Source organism: Schistocerca piceifrons, chromosome 1 (assembly GCF_021461385.2).
Source record: "Schistocerca piceifrons isolate TAMUIC-IGC-003096 chromosome 1, iqSchPice1.1, whole genome shotgun sequence".
In the NCBI taxonomy this organism is placed as follows: domain Eukaryota; kingdom Metazoa; phylum Arthropoda; class Insecta; order Orthoptera; family Acrididae; genus Schistocerca; species Schistocerca piceifrons.
In genome coordinates this window covers 398966126-398988072 of record NC_060138.1, presented here as the reverse complement: position 1 = coordinate 398988072, position 21947 = coordinate 398966126, and the positions used below count along the sequence as shown (strand labels likewise).

The 21947-nt window shown below is 44.6% G+C and overlaps 1 protein-coding gene across 1 annotated transcript in view; it reads right to left on the bottom strand.

The window, feature by feature from the left end:
• LOC124794525 (serine protease easter-like) overlaps positions 1-21947 on the bottom strand; it is a 148409-nt gene that overhangs the window by 45720 nt on the left and 80742 nt on the right. The window contains exons 2-4 of the mRNA XM_047258101.1: positions 21331-21533; positions 16902-17112; positions 4466-4571 (exon numbers count right to left, since the gene is read on the bottom strand). Coding sequence (XP_047114057.1) covers positions 4466-4571; positions 16902-17112; positions 21331-21533 — 520 coding nt within the window. The remainder of the gene's footprint in view (positions 1-4465; positions 4572-16901; positions 17113-21330; positions 21534-21947) is intronic.

The following is a 21947-nucleotide window of genomic DNA, read 5'->3' as shown; positions in this document are numbered from 1 at the left end:
GACGTCAAGCACTGCCAATGTGCGTCCAGTGCAGAAACAAAGAATCTTTAATAAAACTAAACACGAGGAAGGTGAGACTTCCCACATGACACTTGCTGATGTCAATTCTCACAGAAAAACAATATATTTGGAAACAATACAAACTACAACAGTAAAATAAACTGCTGACGATTAAAACTTGTAACAGGACATCCGCCTCTAGCATTACTTTTCCGCAGCGTAATAGTCGATACCACTATTATTTTCCGAGTTTTGGTCAGGTTAATATTATCTCAGTTACTTTTCTGAAAACTTTCATATAATTTTATACACAGTATGTTATATTTCAAGCTAGTCGTGACAGTGCATTTAAAATTACTTTTTTTAGAAACATCCGAAATTACGAATTACTTGCACACTTAAAATTGCTATTATTAATTACGCAATCCTGTACTGTTTACTGTGTTTATTTCTGGATCCATTTATGAAATAATGATCGAAATTAATTATGTAACGAAAACTGGTATGAATTCATTTGTTAAGAAAAATTGTAAACCCTTTGGAATATTGTTATTTCCGCAGAGTGATATGATTGGACGTATTTTTATATAATCCGCGCGAACAATGTAATTTGGGCTTTATTAATGTGAAAAACCAAAATACTGTATGATATACTAAAATGTGAGAAAACCGGTGGAAAATATATTTACGTAAAAAAAAAATTCTGTAACAATGAGCTTCCAGTTTATTTAGTTCAAACCAATCGTGAGGAACCGATGACACATTTTCAGCTTCAAGAGCCGGCCGCGGTGGTTTTGCGGTTCTAGACGCTGCAGTCCGGAACCGTGGGACTGCTACGGTCGCAGGTTCGAATCCTGCCTCGGGCATGGATGTGTGTGATGTCCTTAGGTTAGTTAGGTTTAAGTAGTTCTAAGTTCTTGGGGACTGAAGACCTAAGATGTTAAGTCCCATAGTGCTCAGAGCCATTTGAACCATTTGAACCAGCTTCAAGAATCAGACCCTTAGACAAGAAGGGCTGGAACCATCTCAACATGACAAGCTAAGTAAACTTGAAAGTTTATTGCAATTTTCGCTCCTCACAAATCTTCATAAAAGACTTTGCTTATTAATTACTTGGACTGGGCATTGTTTAATGTGGACAGTAGGTGGAAGAAGGAAGGAGGGGGAGATTACAAGGTGCAACAGCAGAAAGAGTAGCAAACGACAAAGTTCTACTTATTGTGTGTACAGTGATAAGATTTGTAGGTGTTTTAGGGGTATTAAGGGTGCCACATCTATGAACAACAATGGTTCTAAGCCTGGTGGTCATCGATCCAAACTGAGTTTGGCTGAAGGATACAGGTACGTCATTCCATGATGCTTCAACGCCATGACAGAGCTCATAAATAGCAGTGTCTGGAGAGTGAGGGAGTGCCAGTCTCTCTGAAAACTGTGACCACATGTTTTCAGTTGATGACATCTAGAAAACGCGTTGGCCAGGGCAACAGTCGGAAACCATCTATATCAATCAGGATCGGATGAGCAGCAGACAGTCTTGCGTTATTTTGCTGGAAGATAGCGTAAAGAAGACCTCGAAGATAGGGCTCTGTCACCGGCCTTAAGACACCATAAATTTAACGGTTGCTGTCCGAATTATCAAAGGTGATCGTTTTGAGTACCCGTTGGCACCCTATACCATCATGCCAAGTGCTAGGCCTGTATGACGGTGACAAATGCAATCTGCCAATATTCGTTCTCCTCAGAGCCTCCACACATGGATATATCAAACGTGATTCTGTACACAGAACTGGAAATTTCCTGAAAATCTGATATGGTCACACTCCTGTGTCCAGTGATGACGTTGTACACATCATTGTCGGCGCACATGTGTCTGCTGCTGCGTCAAGGGATGCCGCCATGATGGCCGCTGTGCTGATATACTGTGGTACTCCAGACGTCAGGCGTCATAGTACTGACCGTCTGGACACTTGTGCTGTCCCAAACAAGCACATTCCCTGTCTCAACTTACGTGGCGTGGTTGTACGGTCTGTAACTGACAAAGAGACGACGTGTTGTTCTCTCGGTCCCTAGTCGTGTAGGGCCTTCGAGATTTTGTGTGTCGTTTAGCCACACTGAACGTGTAGAGTCCATATTCGCATGATGCTTAACAATGCGAGCAACAGTAGCATAGAACCGCTGTCTCAGTAATCCATGGTACTACCGCTACCGAATTCCTGCACGTGCTGCTAAACGTTTCTTCTTCGTACCCGAAGCATGACACGATCTTCTCACAAACAAACAACTTTCAAATGCGACTTCCGTGTCAGAAGCTCACTGCTTTACCTCCCCTTATATAGGATTTTCGGAAATTCGCGTTAAAAACTTTTGAGACGTGTGGAGGGGAATGAGTACACAATATTTTGAACAGGAACTGGCTTGCTAGGTTTGCAACAAGGTAGTCATGGTGGGGATGCTTACATCGGATTGACTGATGTCATTTGAAGTCTGTCCTATCTCACTGACCTGGTTCGAGCCTCATTCACGCATCTGTGTTAGAGGTGGTCTGGAGTGTTGGAGGGGATATGGATGTAGTTGTTGTTCATCCTAAACATACCGGACTGTGCTGGGAGCAACATCCATTGCACGCGCAATTGCTCGTGTACTCGTTGACGCTTTCTCTTCAATATGATGCAAGGCGGTCTCTTCCAGTTCGGGTGTGCTGCGTCTCCACGGAACACCACGGTCACGCCTGATGACGGCGAAGGTAATCCCTTCTCGAAGCCGTTCGGTAATTGTGACGAAAAGGGTACGCGATGGAGTCGGACGTTGTGCATAACGATCTTCATAAAGGCTACTAGCAGTTTCTCGATTACTATCAACTTCGCCATACAGAAGGATCATGTCGGGGTATCCTGCAAACGAGTACTCAAACATGTCGCTCTGTAACTCACAGACACCTGACTGAAGCTCAAGCCAGGTGAGAGAGGTAGGTTAAACGGATGTAGCACGGAAACTGTGAGTTTCCGGACGTGGGTTCTCTTATGTACTCACTCTCCTTTACAAGTCCTAGAAATCTGTATCGGTAATTTCCGAACACCCTGTATACAGACTGTAGATGACGTCGCTGCTTCTTACTTTGCGTGGCTGCACTGGAATGCTAATTACGTGCATGTCCTGGCATAAAGTACACTTCATGGCAATCTGATGTTTCTTGCGTGTCGCTTCCTGGTGTCATAATTTTAATGGCCAGCAGCGCAAATGGAAATCTGTGCAAGTGTAGGAAAATTAGTAGTCTCTTTGACAATGGTCTAGTCGTTCGTAGCACTATATGCCTCTGATGCTGTTATTTACACGGCAACCCTCTTGAAAGTTGTTCTAGGAAATACAATATTAGTTTTTTGAAACTACTTGGTAGATTAAAACCTTTTGCCTTATTGGGACTAGAAATTACGGGTGGAACCTTAATGCTAGTGAGCAAAGCCCTTGCTCACTGAGCTAGCCAGGTGCGGCTTACAACCCACGCTCACATCACTTCTGCGAAGACCTCTCCTCCTATTTCCAAACTTCACTGAAACTCTCCTGTGTACCTTCTACAGCAAAGCTCTGGGTTCGAATGCCGATCCGGCATACGGCTGTAAGGTGCCAGGAACTTTCAGAACAGCACATATTGTCTGCAGAGCAACAGGATCATTCTGGAAATAAGCCATTTCTCATCAGTTTCCAGGAGTGTTAGTCCCGCGAGGTGAAGGAGGGTTTGTGTCAAGTTTGGAAAGTGGGAAAGAAGTACTGAGAAACTGAGGAAAGGAAGTGTTGAGGGTGTGGGAGGGAGCTATGGAGGAAGAGCAGATGAGATTCGAGACTTCGTAATTTTTTTAAGATAAAGATCTGGTCTTCATGGACAAGTGCTGTATGTATCGCTACGACTACGAGGAAAATCAAACAGTAGAAACATACTGCTCCACCGCCGTCGTGAGAGCTGAAGATCCAATCATTATTGGGTAAGTTGATGCTGTTTTTTGGGCCTGCCATGGTGTGGTGCCGACTGATTATGTTCGTTTGGGACAAACCATTAAAGAATGACACCTCCCAGATCTCCAGACAGTCTTACGGGAGACTACTACAGTGGGAGTTTTTAACCATTGCGCGACGGGAGTTTCCATCATGACGGCGAGCTGGTTTTCGAGGTGGAACACTTATTGAACAGCCAAAATGCAGGCTCGTACAACAAAGGTCCGTGCTAACTCATCCCTCGTGGGGAAAAATTGAAGGGTGGTGACTATATAGAGGAAAACTCACCAGGTTTCATAGTCGCAGCTTCACATTTTGGAGGCGATGATTAAAATTGCAGAACTTGCCCTCGCACTGTTACACATTTGGCTGTCGTGTTTAATGGAATACATTTTGATATTGGACATAAAATCGTTTTGTTACTATCGGAGAAGCAGGCGTTGCAATGACTGTACGGGACTGCTTGGCGGATACTCACAGGCGATAATCACGGATGTCCCTCCCGTTGACGCAGTGGGACGCTGTGAGTACATATCTGCTGTTGATGAGAACTCCACCGCAAAGGAACAGCAGCTGCCCATCCCCTGAAAATGCAGAAAAATCGTCACGAGGTACCACCCTGCAATTAATGAAACACGTATGAGGAAAAGGATAATATCTTGTGACATCTCTGTTAATAATTTCTGGGACTAAAAACAACATTTCAAAGGCTGGAAAATAAATGAGATTCCGACTTTCTATAAAAGCCAAATGTTTACGAGAAAACAAAAACGCTGTACTGCATTTCAAAGCAAGGATAATTATGGTGACTGCCTCTTCAAAGATAAAGATGTCTTGTGGAACATGGTATAGATCACAGCAACAGCTGTTCATAAATTACGCCTCACTGAGAACGTGTCAAGCACGCATGACGACCCTTATAGACTTTCACAGTAAGTGCTTCGCAGAATATGAAGTAATATCAAGACTGTGAGTAATCATTTATCAACTGATACGTCCAAGCACACACAAACACACCGCCGCAAAAAAATTGCAACAAGAAAAAGGAGTTGTGCGACGTAAACAAAAGTTGGTAGAGACTTTCTAATCTGAAAGAGGATGTCTACTCAAATTTCACGCCAGTCGCATAAGAGTGGCGGTAGTAGCACTACTATGACTATTCAAATCAGATTTGCTTTCAATATACGCTGTAACAATACCTTTGGGATTGGACGTAGTGAGTTGATGTTAGCCTAGAGTGCCATTAATGCGACAAAGACGCCATTATAAATACCACATTGAAGTTGAACGAGGTCGTGTAATAGGGCTACGAGGAGCTGGATGTTCGTTCTGCGATAATGCAGAAAGACTTGGCAGGAATGTAGCCACCGTTCATGGTAGCTGGCAGCAGTTGTCGAGGGAATGTACGTGCTCCAGATGGCCACTTGGTAGTACCGACAAGGACGACCATCGTGTTCGGCGCACCAGCTGGCAACACAATGACAATGGGGAACTATTTCAGATCGGTTACTTCAAGGTCAGCTCCGAGCCAGAAGCCCTTTAGCGCGCATTCCAGCGATCCAACCAGCCGCCGTTTTGCGTGTCTAGTGGTGACAAGCGAGAGCTCATTGGAGGAGGGACTCGAAGTATGTGTGTTTTCTGATGAAAGCCGATTCTGCCTCGGTGTTATTGATGGCTGTGTGTTGGTTAGCAGGAGGTGAGGTGAGCGTCTGCAACGATCGTCACGGCGGCGTAGACACACTGAATCTACTCCTTGGGTTGTGCTCTGGGATGCGGTTTCGTGTGACATTAACAGCACTCTCGTCCTTATCCCGCGCACACTCACTGCAGTACGTCACTCTGGTGATTCGACCTGTTGTGCTGCCATTCATGCACAGCAATCCTGAAGGTGTTTTCCAGCATGGAATGGCCTACCCGCATCAGTTACTCAAACTCAGTTTGGCTCGATGACCACCCGGCTCAGAATCATTGTTTCTGGTAGAGATGGCACACTGAATAACCCTAAAATCAAACAAATTTATCACGAAATCTTGCTACTGTAAACGAACATGCTCTACAGACTGTCGACATACTGTGCTTGATCACCAGATCTGTCTCCAGTCGAGAACATATGGCACTTTATCGGACGAAAACTCCAGCGTTATCCACAACTAACGTTAACCGTTCCTGTATTGATCGACCAAGTACGACAAGCATGGAACTCCATCCCACGAACTGAGTTGGGGTTGGGTTGTTTGGGGGAGGAGACCAGACAGCGAGGTCATCAGTCTCATCTGATTAGGGAAGGACGGGGAGGGAAGTCGGCCGTGCCCTTTCAAAGGAACCATCACGGCATTTTCCTGGAGCGACTTAGGGAAAACACAGAAAACCTATATCAGGATGACCGGACGCGGGATTGAACTGTCGTCCGCCCCAATGCGAGTCCAGTGTGCTAGCCACTGTGCCACCTCGCTCGGTCCACGAACTGATATCCGGCGCCAGTATAACAGAATGCATGCATGTTTGCATACTGCATTCAGCATTCTGGAGGTTACACCGGTTATTAATGCAAATTTCAGAGTTATCTCGCGCTTACATTAACCTGTGATCTTGCAGTTTTAGTTGCTTAAATACAGTAGTAATTTCATTACTCTATATTAATAACTTTTTGGTTTTTAATTTCTTCCATGATTGTAGTTCGTGAAGAGTTACTTTGGACCGTCTGAGTTACAAGCTACAAATCTGTCTCGAAACTTCTGAAGAAATAAAAAAAAAGGTCGTCTAGTTACTCGCCACAGACCATCCATTCCCTGCTCCTCCTGCACTGCTCAAAAAGAGGACGACACTGATGGATGCTCTGAAATAAGGGATTGAGACTGGCCTCTAGGCGTATGGATAAAGCCAAGAAGTCGAGTTTCGGTACTCCAGAAGTTACCACAGCAACTTTTTCGTATTTAACATACGCAAAACTCTATCGGGATAGTGCAATCTCCTTTCTTCCGTGGTATGGCGTTTTTCGAATCTGAAGTACGATTCAGCGATGTTGTGTTGGTGACCAGTGTGTACCCCATTTTACATCTGTTTTCTGATAACCATAGTGCAGTTAAGCAGACATAAAACTCGCACTGCACTAAACGTCTGTCGAAATAATCGCCTAGGCCACAGAGATAATGGAATAAGAATTCAGGCTGTGTACTTCTACAAATAACAAGAATAACTCTCAACTGAAATCTCGACTGTACTAGAAAGTGAAGGATGTGATGCTGTTTGACCAGCAACATTATTAATAAGTTACGTGTAGTAGGGTAGATGTCACTAAGCCCGAGGGGTGCTAGACTGTGACGGAGTACCAGCGATGTGAGTAGTGGAAGAAACCATGCTACCACTTTTCAGATGTACTCGATTAACGGTACATTAAATATTTCAATAAAACATAGTAAATAAAATAAGCAACAGTGGAACGTAATAAGCTGGACATAATAGATGAGAGAAATATAGTCCAAACTATGATATAATGTCGTTTATAAAAAGTGTTCCCGAGATAGCACTTCCCTAATACGTTGCACAAAAGAAATGCTGAATTATTACTATATTTCAGATTAATAGGAAACGGACATTTTCCGCATTTTAACATTGTATACACTGTGTTGAAGGTTTATTACACGTGAAAACCGCGCGTGAAGCCGGACTCAGCTTGTCAATCGTCTCCTTCTACAATCAGCGGTTCAATCTTAAGTTAGCCCATGAGACGAGCAGCACTAGCGCAACTGGTAATGTAATGTCCTGCGAGAGATACTGATCCAAGTCCGGCAAATAATTTCAGTTTATTCTATCTGCGTAAATTTTAGAAAGATAACTAAGACAGTGCGACAATTTACATTCATTTCTTGCAGTACTACCTGTAAACTTTATCTGATAGTCAGGGACGCAGGATACGGAGAGTGATCATCCAGTTATCATAGACTCTACTGTTTGGAGATACAGAGGGAACAAATTTCACCTACCACAGGAGGTCCACCTTCTATCAAAGCAGAAGAAAGAAATGGAGGCAACTAACTCTAAACTATTCGTGTAATCTAATTTTCAAGAGTTTTGTTAAGACGTTCACTAATCTACATGCACACGTTGCAAATCACATTTGAGTGCCTGGCAGAGGTTTTATCGAACCACCTTCACAATAATTCTCTATTATTCCAATACAGTAGAGCGCAAGGAAAAAACGAACACCTATATCTTTCCGTGTGAGCTCTGAGTTCCCTCATTTTATTGTGATGATCGTTTCTTCTTACGTAGGTCTGCGTCAACAAAATATTTTCCAATTCCGAGGAGAAAATTGGCGACTGAAACTTTGTGAGAAAATTCCACCGCAGCGAAAAACGCCTTTGTTTTAATGATATCCAAAACAAATCCTGTATCATTTCAGTGACACTCTCTCCCCTAATTCACGATAACACAAAACGTGTGCTCTTCTTTGAACTTTCTCAAAGTACTCCGTCAATCCTATCTGGTAATAACCCACACGACGCAGCAGTATTCTGAAAGAGAACGGACATGCATAGTTTAGGCAGAGTCTTTAGTAGATATGTTACATTTTCTAAGTGTCCTCCAAATAAAACGCAATCTTTGGTTAGTCTTCCCCACAACATTTTCTATGTGTTCCTTCCAATTTAAGTGGTTCTTAATTGTAATTCCTAGGTATTTAGTTGAGTTTACGGCCTTTAGATTAGACAGATTTACTGTGTAACCTAAACTTAACGGCTTCCTTTTGGCATTCATGTGGATGACGTCACAATTTGCATTATTTAGGGTCAATTGCCAATTTTCACACCATACAGATATCTTCTCTAAACCTTTTTTCATTTTGTTTCGGTCTTCTGATGACATTACTAGTCGATAAGCGACAGTATCATTTGCAAACAACCTATGACGGATGCTCAGATTGTGTGCTAAATCGTTTATATAGACTAGGAACAGCAAAGCACCTACAACACGACGCCAGAAATCACTTCTGTTTCACTCGATGACTTTCCAACAATTACTACGAACTGTGACCTCTCTGACAGGAAATAACGAATCCTTGCACATAACTGAGACGATATGCCATAAGCACGTAACTTCACTACAAGCCGCCTATGTGTACAGTGTCAAAAGGCTTCTGGAAATCTGGAAATACAGAATCAATTTAAAATCTCTTATCAATAGCACTCAGGACTTCGTGTGAGTTAAGTCTCACAAGAATGACGTTTCCTAAATCCGTGTTGACTGCGTGTCAATAGACCATTCTCTTCGGGGTTATTCATAATGTTCGTCACTAGCGTACTTCACATACGACCAGAGTCTCTTTGGATTTTCTGACAGGTTTCGAGACAAAGTTTCGTTGTAGAAACTGTTATAATTATCTCGCATTGAAGTCCGTGCTAATTTCCAAGCTTCTGAAAAAATTGCAAATCTTGGAGATTTTACTTCAGTTTATATTGAGCATGTTCGTTTCGTTGTTTTTGCAACAGTGTTCTGACTCGTTTTTTGTACCAAGGAGCATCAGTTCCGTCGTTTGCTAGTTTATTTGGTATAAATATTTCAACTGCTGCCGATACTACGGATATCAAAAAAAGTTTGGCATCACCTCGATTCTGCGAGTTCCGGAACCTATACAGAAAACTGGAATAGAGATCAACATAAACATCATTTCCGCCCTTTTTATTGGTCATGAAAACCACACATTGCATGTTCTGCCATAATACAGCGTGACCTTCAGAAGTGATGGCCCAGATTGCTGTACACACCGGTACCTCTAATACCCAGTAGCACGTCCTCTTGCATTGATGCATATCTGAATTCGTCGAGGCATACTATCCACTAGTTCATCAAGGCACTGTTGGTCCAGATTGTCGCACTCCTCAACGGCGATTCGGCGTACATCCCTCAGAGTGGTTGGTGCGTCATGTCGTCCATAAACAGCCCTTTTCAATCTATCGCAGACACATTCGATAGGATACATGCCTGGAGAACATGCTGGCCACTCTAGTCGAGCGATGTCGTTATCCTGAAGGAAGTCATTCACATGATGTACACGATGGGGGCGCGAATTGTCGTCCATGAAGACGAATGCGTCGCCAATATGCTGCCGATATGGTTGCACTATCGGTGGGAGGATGGGATTCACGTATCGCATAGCCGTTGCGGCGCCTTCCGTGACCACCACCGGCATATGTCCGCCCCACATAGCGCCGTCCCAAAACAGCAGGGAACCTCCGCCTAGCTGCACTCGCTGGACAGTGTGTCTAAGGCGTTCAGCCTTACCGGGTTGCCTCCAAACACGTCTCCGACGATTGTCTGGTTGAAGGCATATGCGACACTCATCGGTGAAGAGAACTTGATGTCAATCCTGAGCGGTCCATTCGGCACGTTGTTGGGTCCATCTGTAACGCGCTGCATGGTGTCGTGGTTGCAATGATGGACTTCGACATGGACGCCGGGAGTGAAGTCGCGCATCATGCAGCCTATTGTGCACAGTTTGAATCGTAACACGACGTCCTGTGGCTGCACAAAAAACATTATTCAATATGGTGGCGTTACTGTCAGGGTTCCTCCGAGCCATAATCCGTAGGTAGCGCTCATTCACTGCAGTAGTAGTCCTTGGGCGGCCTGAGCGAGGCTCGTCATCGACAGTCCCTGTCTCTCTGTATCTCCTCCATGTCCGAACAACATCGCTTTGGTTCACTCCGAGACGCCTGGACACTTCCCTTATTGAGAGCCCTTCCTGGCACAAAGTAACAATGCGGATGCGATCAAACCGTGGTATTGACCGTCTAGGCATGGTTGAACTACAGACAACACGAGCCGTGTACCTTCCTCCTCCTGGAATGACTGGAACTGATCGGCTGTCGGACTCACTCCGTCTAATATGTGCTGCTCGTGCATGGTTGTTTACATCTTTGGGCGGGTTTAGTGACATCTCTGAACAGTCAAAGGGACTGGGAATCGGGGTGATGCAAAACTTTATTTGATGTTTGTATTTCTTTGAATTCAAGCCACATCTAGTCTACACGCACATTCTTAATTTGGAAGGAGTGGAGATTGTCTCTCAGGAAGGCGCCAAGTGAATTTTTATCTGCTTATTTGAATGGGCATATTTTTCGTTTAATTTTGGAGGGTTTGGGGCTTATAATACTCAGTCTCGCTAGGACAATCCTGCGTTCACTAATCCCAATATTTGTTATGATGCTCGTTATTAGCTCAGGATTATTTGTTGTTACGAGGTCAAGTATGTTTTCACAATCGTTCACTGTTCGCGTGGGCTCATGAACTAACTGCTCGGAATAATTTTCAGAGAATGCATTTAGCACAATTTCGGATGATGTTTTATGCGTACCTCCTGATTTAAACACGCATTTTCGACAACTTATCGAGGGAAAATTAAAGTCACCATTAACTATAATTGTACGAGTAGGATACGTGTTTTTCCCGGCGGGGTCAGGGATTTTCTCTGCCTCGTGATGACTGGGTGTCGTGTGCTGTCCTTAGGTTAGTTAGGTTTAAGTAGTTCTAAGTTCTAGGGGACTGATGACCATAGCTGTTAAGTCCCACAGTGCTCAGAGCCATTTGTACCTTTTTTTTTTTTGGGGGGGGGGGGGGGGTACGTGTTTGAAGTTAAACTCAAGTTTTCTTTGAACCACACATAAATTGTATCATCTGAATTTGGAGGTTGGTAAAAGGATCCAATTATTATTTTATACTGGTTGCCAAGAATGACCTCTGCCCATACTAACTCACTGGAACTATCCTCGTCAATTTCGCGACAAGACAAACTACTTCCAACAGCAACAAACACGCCACCGCGAACTGTGTTTAGCCTATCCTTTCGGAACACCGTTAGGTTCTCCGCAAACATTTTGGCTGAACTTACCTCCGGCTTTAGCCAGTTTTAAATCCTGTAACGATTTGAGCATCAGTGTTTTGTATTAGCGCTTGAAGCTCCTGTACTTTCCCAACAAGGTTAAGACAAATTACAACTGTTATACTGATGGTTCCTGTATCTTCCTGTGTTCGGCCTGCACCCTTTGAGACTGAAGCCCTTTTTGTGTTTTCCCGAGGCCCTGTAACCTAAAAACCCGCCCAGTCCACGCCACACGACCCCGCTACCCGTATAGCCGCCTCCTGATCTTTTCAGCGGAGCCCGAAACCCAATCACCCTTTGGCGTAAGTTGAGGAATCTGTAGCCTACACGGTCGCAGAACCGTCTGCGCCTCTCATTGAGACCTTCCACTCGGCTCTGTACCATACGTCCGCAATCGGTCCTGTCAACTACGCAGGAAATGGTCAGCTCTGCTTTCATCTCGCAAGCAAGACTGGCAGCCTTTACCACTTCTGTCAGCCGCTCGAAACCAGAGAGAATGTCTTCATGTCCAAAATGACACTCATGACTGGTATCGCCGTGAGCCACCGACTGCAGTTGGCTGCACCGTGTGCTCTTCATGGCATCCGGAAGGACCCGGTTCAGGTATGGAATGAGTCCACCCGGTATACACACGGAGTGCACATTGGCTTTCTTCCCCCTCTTGTCAGCCATGTCCCTAAGGGGTCCCACAACGCCCCTAACATTGGAGCTAACGGTATTTATTACTCCAAATTATGCACCAAAATGTAGAAACAAAGCATTCACTAGTGGTAAGTATAGTGCTACTGCTCCTAAAATTACTAAGGCTCGCTGTGATCACAGAAAAAGCGCTAAAGGCCTGAAATCAACCGCCTTACTTTGAATTCAGAACAAGGGTGCCTGAAATCCTAGAGAAAATATACAAATACTACGTATTCGGAAAGGAATGCGAATGGATAGCTGATGGGCCGAGAATGTTCTCTATTAAACTGCAAGAGATAATAAAAAAGCTCTACGACAACGTAATGGAACATAGTTACATTACGTCGGAAAACACGCAGAAGCGACATGTATGTGTATACTTAACTGAAGATCGCAATACTTGATAAAATCTAGAGGAGGCTTTGATACGGTTGTAGATGTCAAATGGCTGCTGCAGTTCGTGCTACTGATTATGACGATATGATGTGATGGCAATTAATGGAAAACCCGCAACACGCGAAAAGAAGCCATGTTGCATAATGCTGCTGACTGTATTCAATCACATCAGTAAATTGACAGGCATTTCAAACGTTCTAACAAAAATGGTTCAAATGGCTCTGAGCACTATGGAACTTAACATCTGAGGTCATCAGTCCCCTAGAACTTAGAACTACTTAAACCCAACTAACCTAAGGACATCACACAAGTCCATGCCCAAGGCAGGATTCGAACCTGCGACCATGACGGTAGCGCGGTTCCAGACTGAAGCGCCTAGAACCGCTCGGCCACACTGGCTGGCAAACGTTCTAACATTCACAAAGATTGCTAACAATCGAGGAGAAAAATATTATTCAAGTAGGTCATAAATGTGTCATAATATATGTTTTAGGTACGAAAGTATTTAGTACAATGTACTAGAGCTAGAAACTATTTCGTGAATCTGAAATGTTTTATTAGTGTAGTGGAAACATTTTGAATCTGTTGATACTACCATGTGTGTATCTTGCAGCCGAGTATCGATAGGATTTCCATTGCTATTAGCAGCTACATTTAGATGACTTGATAGTATATGACTAGTTTAAAATCTTGATACTGGGAAGCGTCATTTGGAGTGAATAAAGATCAACTGACTCTCCCGTAGAAACACTTTATTTCGAAGTGTTGTGTTACACTGGTGCTATGATGGGATACTGTGATATGTCTTCATAATTCTTCCGCGTATAAACCGTGTCGTGCTCTAAAATGATCTACCTACGTATCGGTCACCGTTGAAAAGGCTTTCATCAGAGTACGCAATACTAGTGGGGCAGCATATGTTCATTTGTAGTATGCACTATTTAATCAAAAGTATACAGATGCCTGTCAGTGGACATTAATATGGGCTATTTCCATCCTTCGAGTTTGTGAGGACATTAACTACACTGGGTACATTTTCATTGAGACATCTGAATATCTGTGGATGAGTGTCAATCTTCTGTATATCCAATATCAATGAGAAACGGAACGACGGGTGATCAGTATGTGAGGACTGATGGAACCGTCTTCAACCTCGTTTTTAAAGTTTGTTCAATTAGTGCACTGCGTAAAGGAACTTTAAAAACACATGGCTAAAGGTGGATCCATCAGGCCTCACAGAATGTCAGTCTATTCTTCGTCAAGAGCGTTAACCAGGAAAGGTGGTGATAGTCGAACGCTGGGGTCTTGAGAGAAGTCGATGTTCTAACCCATACCCAAGGGTTTCCTTTGGGTTCAGTTCGGGACTCTGGGCGCGCCACTCCATTTCAGGAATGTTATTGTCCACAGATCAAATGGCTCAAATGGCCCTGAGCGCTATGGGACTCAAGTGCTGTGGTCATAAGTCCCCTAGAACTTAGAACTAATTAAACCTAACTAACCTAAGGACATCACACACATCCATGCCCGAGGCAGGATTCGAACCTGCGACCGTAGCGGTCGTGCGGTTCCAGACTGTAGCGCCTTTAACCGCTCGGCCACTCCGGCCGGCTGTCCACAGATCACTGCCTTGCAGAAGCTGCTATATCACAGAATTAATTGCCATTTTGATACAAGCAATCATCGTTTGTGAACTGTACCTCTCCTGTACGCAGCACACAATGATGTAAAATGTGTTTATATGCTGCCGCATTTAGATCAGAGATTATGTTAGAGTTTAACGTCCTGTAGTTACCGCATTTACATTTTATTAAGCTCAGTAAGGAGGCCACACCTGAACCACTAAAAACATTCTCATACCGTAAAACCACCTCCATTGTACTCGTATTTCACTGTTGGCATTAGACATGGTGTCAGGTAACGCTTCCGGACAGTCGCCAAATCCAAACCCTTCCACCGAACTGCCACAGAACATAGGCAGCTTCATGACTGCAAATCATCCGCTTCTACTCATCCACCGTCCAGTGGGTTGCTCTTTACTCTACCTAGAGCATCGCTTAGTTCTGACGACAGTAATGCGTGCTTTATGAGGCGCTATTCGACCATTGCACCCCCTCTTATTAACTCCCTGCGCACAGTCATTGTGCAAGATGGACTGCTGATACTACTTTGAAATTCGCTGGTTTCATGTAATTTTTTACAACCATCCTCAGCAATGGTCGATTATGACTGTCCGTCCACACTGGATTCGCATTCGGGAGGACGACTGCTCAATCTCGCGTCCGGCCATCCTGATATAGGTTTTCCGTGATTTCCCTAAATCGCTCCAGGCAAATGCCGTGATGGTTCCTTTGAAAGGGCACGGCCGACTTCCTTCCCCGTCCTTCCCTAATCCGATGGTCTCCTCCCCTTCGTGGGATGGAGTTCCATGCTTGTTCTACTTGGTCGATCAATTCAGGGACGGTTAACGTTAGTTGTGGATGACGCTGGAGTTTTCGTCCGATAAAGTGCCATATGTTCTCGACTGGAGACAGATCTGATGATCAAGCACTCCAAAACAATATGTCGACACTCTGTATAGCATGTTAGTTACAGTAGCAAAAATTTCGTGATAAATTTGTTTGTGTTTTAAGGTTATTCAGTGCGCCATCTCTACCAGCAACAATGAATCTGAGCCGGGTGGTCATCGGGCCAATCTGAGTTTGGGTAACTGATGCGGGTATGCCATTCCATGCTGGAAAACACCTTCAGGATTGCTGTGCATGAATGGCAGCACAACAGGTCGAACCACCAGAGTGACGTACTACAGTCAGTGTGCGTGGGATAAGCACGAGAGACCGAAGACCTCGCTGTTTGGTCTCTTTCCCCAAACAACCCAACCCAAACCCTATTTTTATGACTGTCCGGCAGTACGATGCGTTTCTGATCTTTGTTTATCTATGGTTGCCCTCTTCACAATCACGCCACCAACAGTCGACTTGGGCAAATTTAGAATGGTTGAAATGTCGCTTTTGGATTTTCGTTTGTGTGACATCCAGTGACCAGTACACATTCGAAATCACCGAGCCCTTCTAAGCGGCGCATTCTACTGTTACAGCTTCTCTACTCACTATACAATACTTTCTGCTTCCTTTTATACTAGCAGGCCCGCCTTTCGTGACATGTAGCGCTCACTTCCACGTTTCGTGGGGGTGTCAGTATATTTTTGATCAGATAGCGTATAGTTATCACTGCCGCCTCCACAAGGAACCTAAATAAAATTCATCATAGGATTGGCTTTTGGTTGTGGAGGGTAAGTGAGCTGTTGTTGATTGTAATTTAAGGTGGAATTATGTTGGTGAATCAGTGGGAGCTGCTACTCCCACGGTGTCAGTTTGTAGTTAGTACGGATCAGCACATTTTGCACTGGCGTACGTAACGGGACAGCCTCGCAGTGTGTCTATATGCCGGCTACCTCTCGTAATCATGATAATGGAGGCCTTGACAATTATCGTGTCTCACGTTGGTGGGCCGCTTGATTATCTCGATCGCTCCCGTATTCCCCTTTTGAACTTAAGTGGCAGCCTAGATAGCACGCTAGCCTTCTAGAACTGTATATATTTCCCAGATTGATATTACTGTTTTGTCGCTGCAGTTTTATGTTGTTATCCAAGTTGTATGTGTTACTTGTAGTCCTTTTCGATGAGTTACTACAAGTTGCTCCGTTTCTCTGCGTAAACTGCTCCACAATTCCAGCTGGCGTCATACACTCCCGGCGTGCGCTGCGTTTCGATTGTCTCTTTGGTGGACCACAGCAGGTCGCTAATTCTATTGCTGCTCCGATAGACCGATTTACTACTCCAGTGGCGTAACTCGAAACGTTACATCATTTGACAATACTATCTCCTCGAGAATCTACGAACCTCTTGTACTTTTTTCCCTTTTTCCTGTTGTATTGTTGGGTAGGTGGAATGCGGGTACTCACTTGCGCGGTACCTGAGCAACGCGAGCCAGGGGTACTCGTCTATCTCGGTTGTCTTGCCACCGAAGATGCGCTCCGAGAAGTCGACGCCGCATTCGGTGGGCAGCAGGCGTGCGTTGGGGTGGTCAGACGCCTGCTGTTGGCGCTGGTTGGTCTGCTCGGGGCGCCGCGTCGTCGTCTGCTCCTCCACCTCGGGCGGCTCGTACTGGAAGCCCTGTAGGGGAGACGTGCAGTGAGCAAAAGCTCGCGGTTCGGGGACGCCACTTGATGCAACCGAGGGGACGTCATCGAGTGTGGTGCAGGCCGCTCCTCCAGCTGTACTTCTCGTTCTTTTTTATAATAATAATAATGATACAAGAAATTTGACGACATAATAATTACTGGTTTCTGCAATTCCTTTCTAATAAACAAATTTTACATAGGAAATGTTTGATTTACTGAAAAGTAATCTTACGCAAGCACAAAATATAGTCCTCAGTTTCACAACATATATTTAATTTATTTAGTTTTTTATTGGGGCGAGCTTATGATAATCACGCCCTCTCTTACATCTGACAAGGCGTTCTGCATATTACACATTTTTTTTTACACTTGGGAGTAGTGAAAATATTAACAGCGGAGAGTAGTAGTAGCTGTAGTAGATAAGAGCAGAGTTTATGTCAGTTCATGAAAGGCAGTAAGTGAAGGCAGGTAACATATTTCAACTGACGATACTGTTAGGAATGGATGTGAAAAAGGGGGGGTGAGAAAGGAAGAGACAGATGAATGTGATAGAAACACAAGTAATCAAGAAGGAAGAGAAGGATGACAACGTGGTCGTTAGAAACGGACAAGTAACGAAGAGAGGGGAAGTAAAATGGCGTGGTTGAAATCAATGAGATACACTTATAGTTCTGTCCATCAGGACTGCGACTCTTAATCTACATTGGAATGACGTGCTTCTCTTTCCAGTTGCGTGGCACTTTTGTTTCTTCTAATGAGCGACGATAAACTGTAGTTAGAAGGAGGGACAAATCTCCCCACATTCGACACAAACTATGACAGAAACCTTATCAGGCCCACAGCCATTTCCTCTGTTGAGTGATTCGAGTGTGATTTTCAATTCGATGCTCAGTAACTTCTTATACCATTTTCACAATAAGCATAGTGGATGGCAACATTACAGACTGAGGGAAATTTCATGTAGTGTCTATGTAGAAGAAGGGAAAAAATACGATGAAAAGGAACAGCTCAAATGAAATACTTGAAGAGAAACTGTGTGCTCCATTGTTAACATACGTGAAACCTTTTTTTCACATATAATTTATTTTGTGCATTCATAATCAGTACTACGTCGAGGTACCACATTTACAAACAAAGTCTTCCAAGCTTCGCGAGAAATTGTTGCAGAAGTATCTAAAGGTTTCTAGCGTTACTGTATGCTGCTCAGCTTGAAGCCAGGAAGAAGACATGAACATTAGGGTTTGACATCCCCTCGACGAAATGGTCGTTAATGAGATTGTAGTAGCTCGCATAGGAGAAAGGTGGGGACGAAAATAGGTCATGTACCTCTCAAAGGAGCCCTACCCGAAATTTGTCGCAAGAAGTTTAGTGGAAACACGGAGAACCTAAATCTAGATGATCCGTCAGAGCTCTGAAAACTTATCTTTCGTGGAGAATTCCTGTACACGTAATGAGATGCATGGACCACTAATGGAACGCCCATGTTGCCGAGAGAAACTAAAGTTCTCCAGACAAAATACACTCTAATGCGAAAAGAAAATCGACGCACCACGAAGAATTAATCCGAATGGGACGGAAATCGGTACATGTGATGCACATGTACAGACAGACAGATCATGATACGTAATTCCAGAAAAAAGGAAGATTTGTTCAAAAAAAGAGCTTCAAAAATTGATCAAGACAATAACATGTTGGTCCACCTCTGTCCTTTATGCAAGCAGTTATTCGACTTGATATTCATTGGTAGAGTTTTTGGATGTCCTCCTGAGAGATTTAGTGCCGAATTCCGTCTAACTGGCGCATTAAGCAGTCAAAATGCCGAGATGACTGGAAGGCTCTGCCTATAATGCTCCAAATGTTTTCAATTCTAGGGAGATCTGACGACGTTGCTGGCCATGGTAGGTTTTGGCAAGCACGAATACGAGAAGTAGGAGCTCACGCCGTCTGTAGGTGGGCATTATCTAGCTGAAATATAACTCCAGGATAGCTTGCCATGAGGGCAAAGAAAAACCAGGCATAAAATATCATCTACATACCGTTGTGGTGTAAGGGTGCTGCGGATGGCAATCAAAGGGTTTCTGTTATGAAAAGGAGTGTCATCCCAGACCATCAATCATGGTTGTCGGATCATATGGCGGGCGATAGTCAGGTTGGTAAGTCACCACTGTATGGAGCATCTCCAGACACGTCTTCGCCGATCATAGGGTCTCAATTCGGAGCGGGACTCATCAAAAAATGGTTCAAATGGCTCTGAGCAATATGGGACTTAACATCTGAGGTCATCAGTCCACTAGAACTCAGAACTACTTAAACCTAACTAACCTAAGGACATCAACACATCCATGCCCGAGGCAGGATTCGAACCTGCGAATGTAGCGGTCGCGCGGTTCCAGACTGAAGCGTCTAGAACCGCTCGGCCGCACTGGCCGGCGCGGGACTCATCACTGAAGATAATTCTGCTCCAGTCAATAAGATTCCAGGCCGAAGATGTATCTGGAGACGCTCCTGACAGCGATGGAATACAAACCTGACTGTCGCTCGCCAGAGCTGGTGGCCTGGGATCTCATTTATTTTCATAGCAGTATACCTTTGGGTGTCATCTGTGGCAGCCTCACAGCTCAGTGGTACATCGACGATATTTTACGCCCCATTTGGTTGCCCTTCATGGGAAGCCACCTTGAGCTTCCATTTCAGCAGTTCAGCATGCCCGCCCTCACGCATCAAGAATTTCTACTGCTTGCCAAACCCTAACTTGATCAGCAAGGTTCCTGGATCCCTCACCAGTTGAGAACGTTTGGAGATTTATGGGCAGGCCCCTCCAAGGGTCTAAAGCATCAATTGGACAGAGTTTGGCACAATATCCTTCAACTCTGCCACTCAATTCCAAGCCCAATAACTGCTCGCATGAGGGCCAGAAGTGGACCAAAGCGTTATTGACTTCTTCAGTTGAAACTTACGGGCTGAGAGGCAGTGGTCGATGTATAAAATTTCCACCTGACATTTCGTCTCCATCCGCGGGAGACATCTTCTGAAGTCGTCCGGCTACTGGCATTGAGGCTGCAGGTACTCTTGCACTTATAGAGCTCATAGAGGGCACCACCATTCGTCACGTGATGCCGATGGTATGCCTATCTTTGAAAGGCGTCATCATTCTCGATAAAGAGTAATCGATTGTCAATCTGCTGGCGCAACGTCGACATCCATATTTTGTCTAACTTTAAAACTTCCTCTTTTCTTTTAAAATTGTTATGGTGTTTGTGAATCTCTATTGCTTCTCTATACATGCGCGCATGATAATGGGATGTTCGTGCTAGAACGCTTGTCTTATTAAATTTAATTTCGTCATTCCCATCTCGAAAAACATGCTCAGCTGCGGCCGATTTTTCGATGTGTCCTAAGCGACAGTTTCTCTTATGTTCGGCCAAGCGGATGTTTACACTTGTTTTCGTTGTTCCAGTATATACTTGTCCACAACTACATGGAATTTTGTATACCCCAGGTGTTGCTATGGGGTGTGGGGCGTCTTTTGCAGTTCTTAAATATTCCTTAATCTTCTTGGTGGGCCTGAAGATTGTTTCGATCCCATTCTTGGCCAGAACTTTCCCGATACGGTCCGTGACTTTATTAATGAACAGTAGGAAAACTTTTCCAGTAGGTGACCGTTGTTGCTCTGGACTTCTGGCTTCTTTTCTTCTTGGTGGAGGGCTCGATCAATTTCCTTGCTGGTAAATCCGTTTTTCATGAAGGCTGACCGTATGTGATTTAGCCGGCTGGCAGATTTTGTTGGCTCTGTCCACCAAGGTTTTCATGACACCTCTTTTTTGCCTAGGATGATGGTTAGATTCCTTGTGGAGGTATCGATCCGTGTGAGTGTTCTTTCTATATACCTTGTGGCCCAGCCCGGAAGTTTCAACCGAAGACAACACCGGCCGTGAAAGCCTACATTGTGCGTTATTGACTTGTTCAATTTGTGAAGCTCTTTCTCTCGAAGAAATCGTCCAATATTTGTGAAACTGTAGTCATCAGTTTGTCTGTACCTGTAGATCACATCTACTGATTTCCGTCCCATTCGAATAATTCCTTCGTGTTATGTCGTTTCTTTATCTAAATGTGTCTAAGGAGCGATCAAGCTGCCCACCGTAATCGACTTTGGATAGACGAAAGCGTTACGTTCACAGGGAGTCAGTGGTGGGAGGCGGCAGGTACGTACCTGTACGCAGCAGACGCGCGGGTAGCGGTTCTCGAAGCCGCACAGAGAGCTGCGCAGGAACTCGACGGCGCCGGGCGGGCGCGGCGTGGCGCGCAGCAGCGCCAGCAGCGGCGGGCAGCGCGTCACCTGCACGCACTCCCCCTCGGCACCCATGGGCGAGCGGCACTGCTCCCTCTGCGGCTGGTAGCCGCCCCACCAGCCCTCTGCAGTGCAAAATGAAAAAAAAAAAGCTACAGTAGTGGCCCAGCGTGAATCGAGGAGCGTACAGGCATTATACTGACACATTGGTTTCATCTCGTCCTCGAAATTTACGTGTAGTCGCGCAAAATTGTAGCGAAATGCAGGAAGATCTGCAGCGGATAGGCACTTGGTGCAGGGAGTGGCAACTGACCCTTAACATAGACAAATGTAACGTATTGCGAATACATAGAAAGAAGGATCCTTTATTGTATGATTGTATGATATCGGAACAAACACTGGTAGCAGTTACTTCTGTAAAATATCTGGGAGTATGCGTGCGGAACGATTTGAAGTGGAATGATCATATAAAATTAATTGTTGGTAAGGCGGGTACCAGGTTGAGATTCATTGGGAGAGTCCTTAGAAAATGTAGTCCA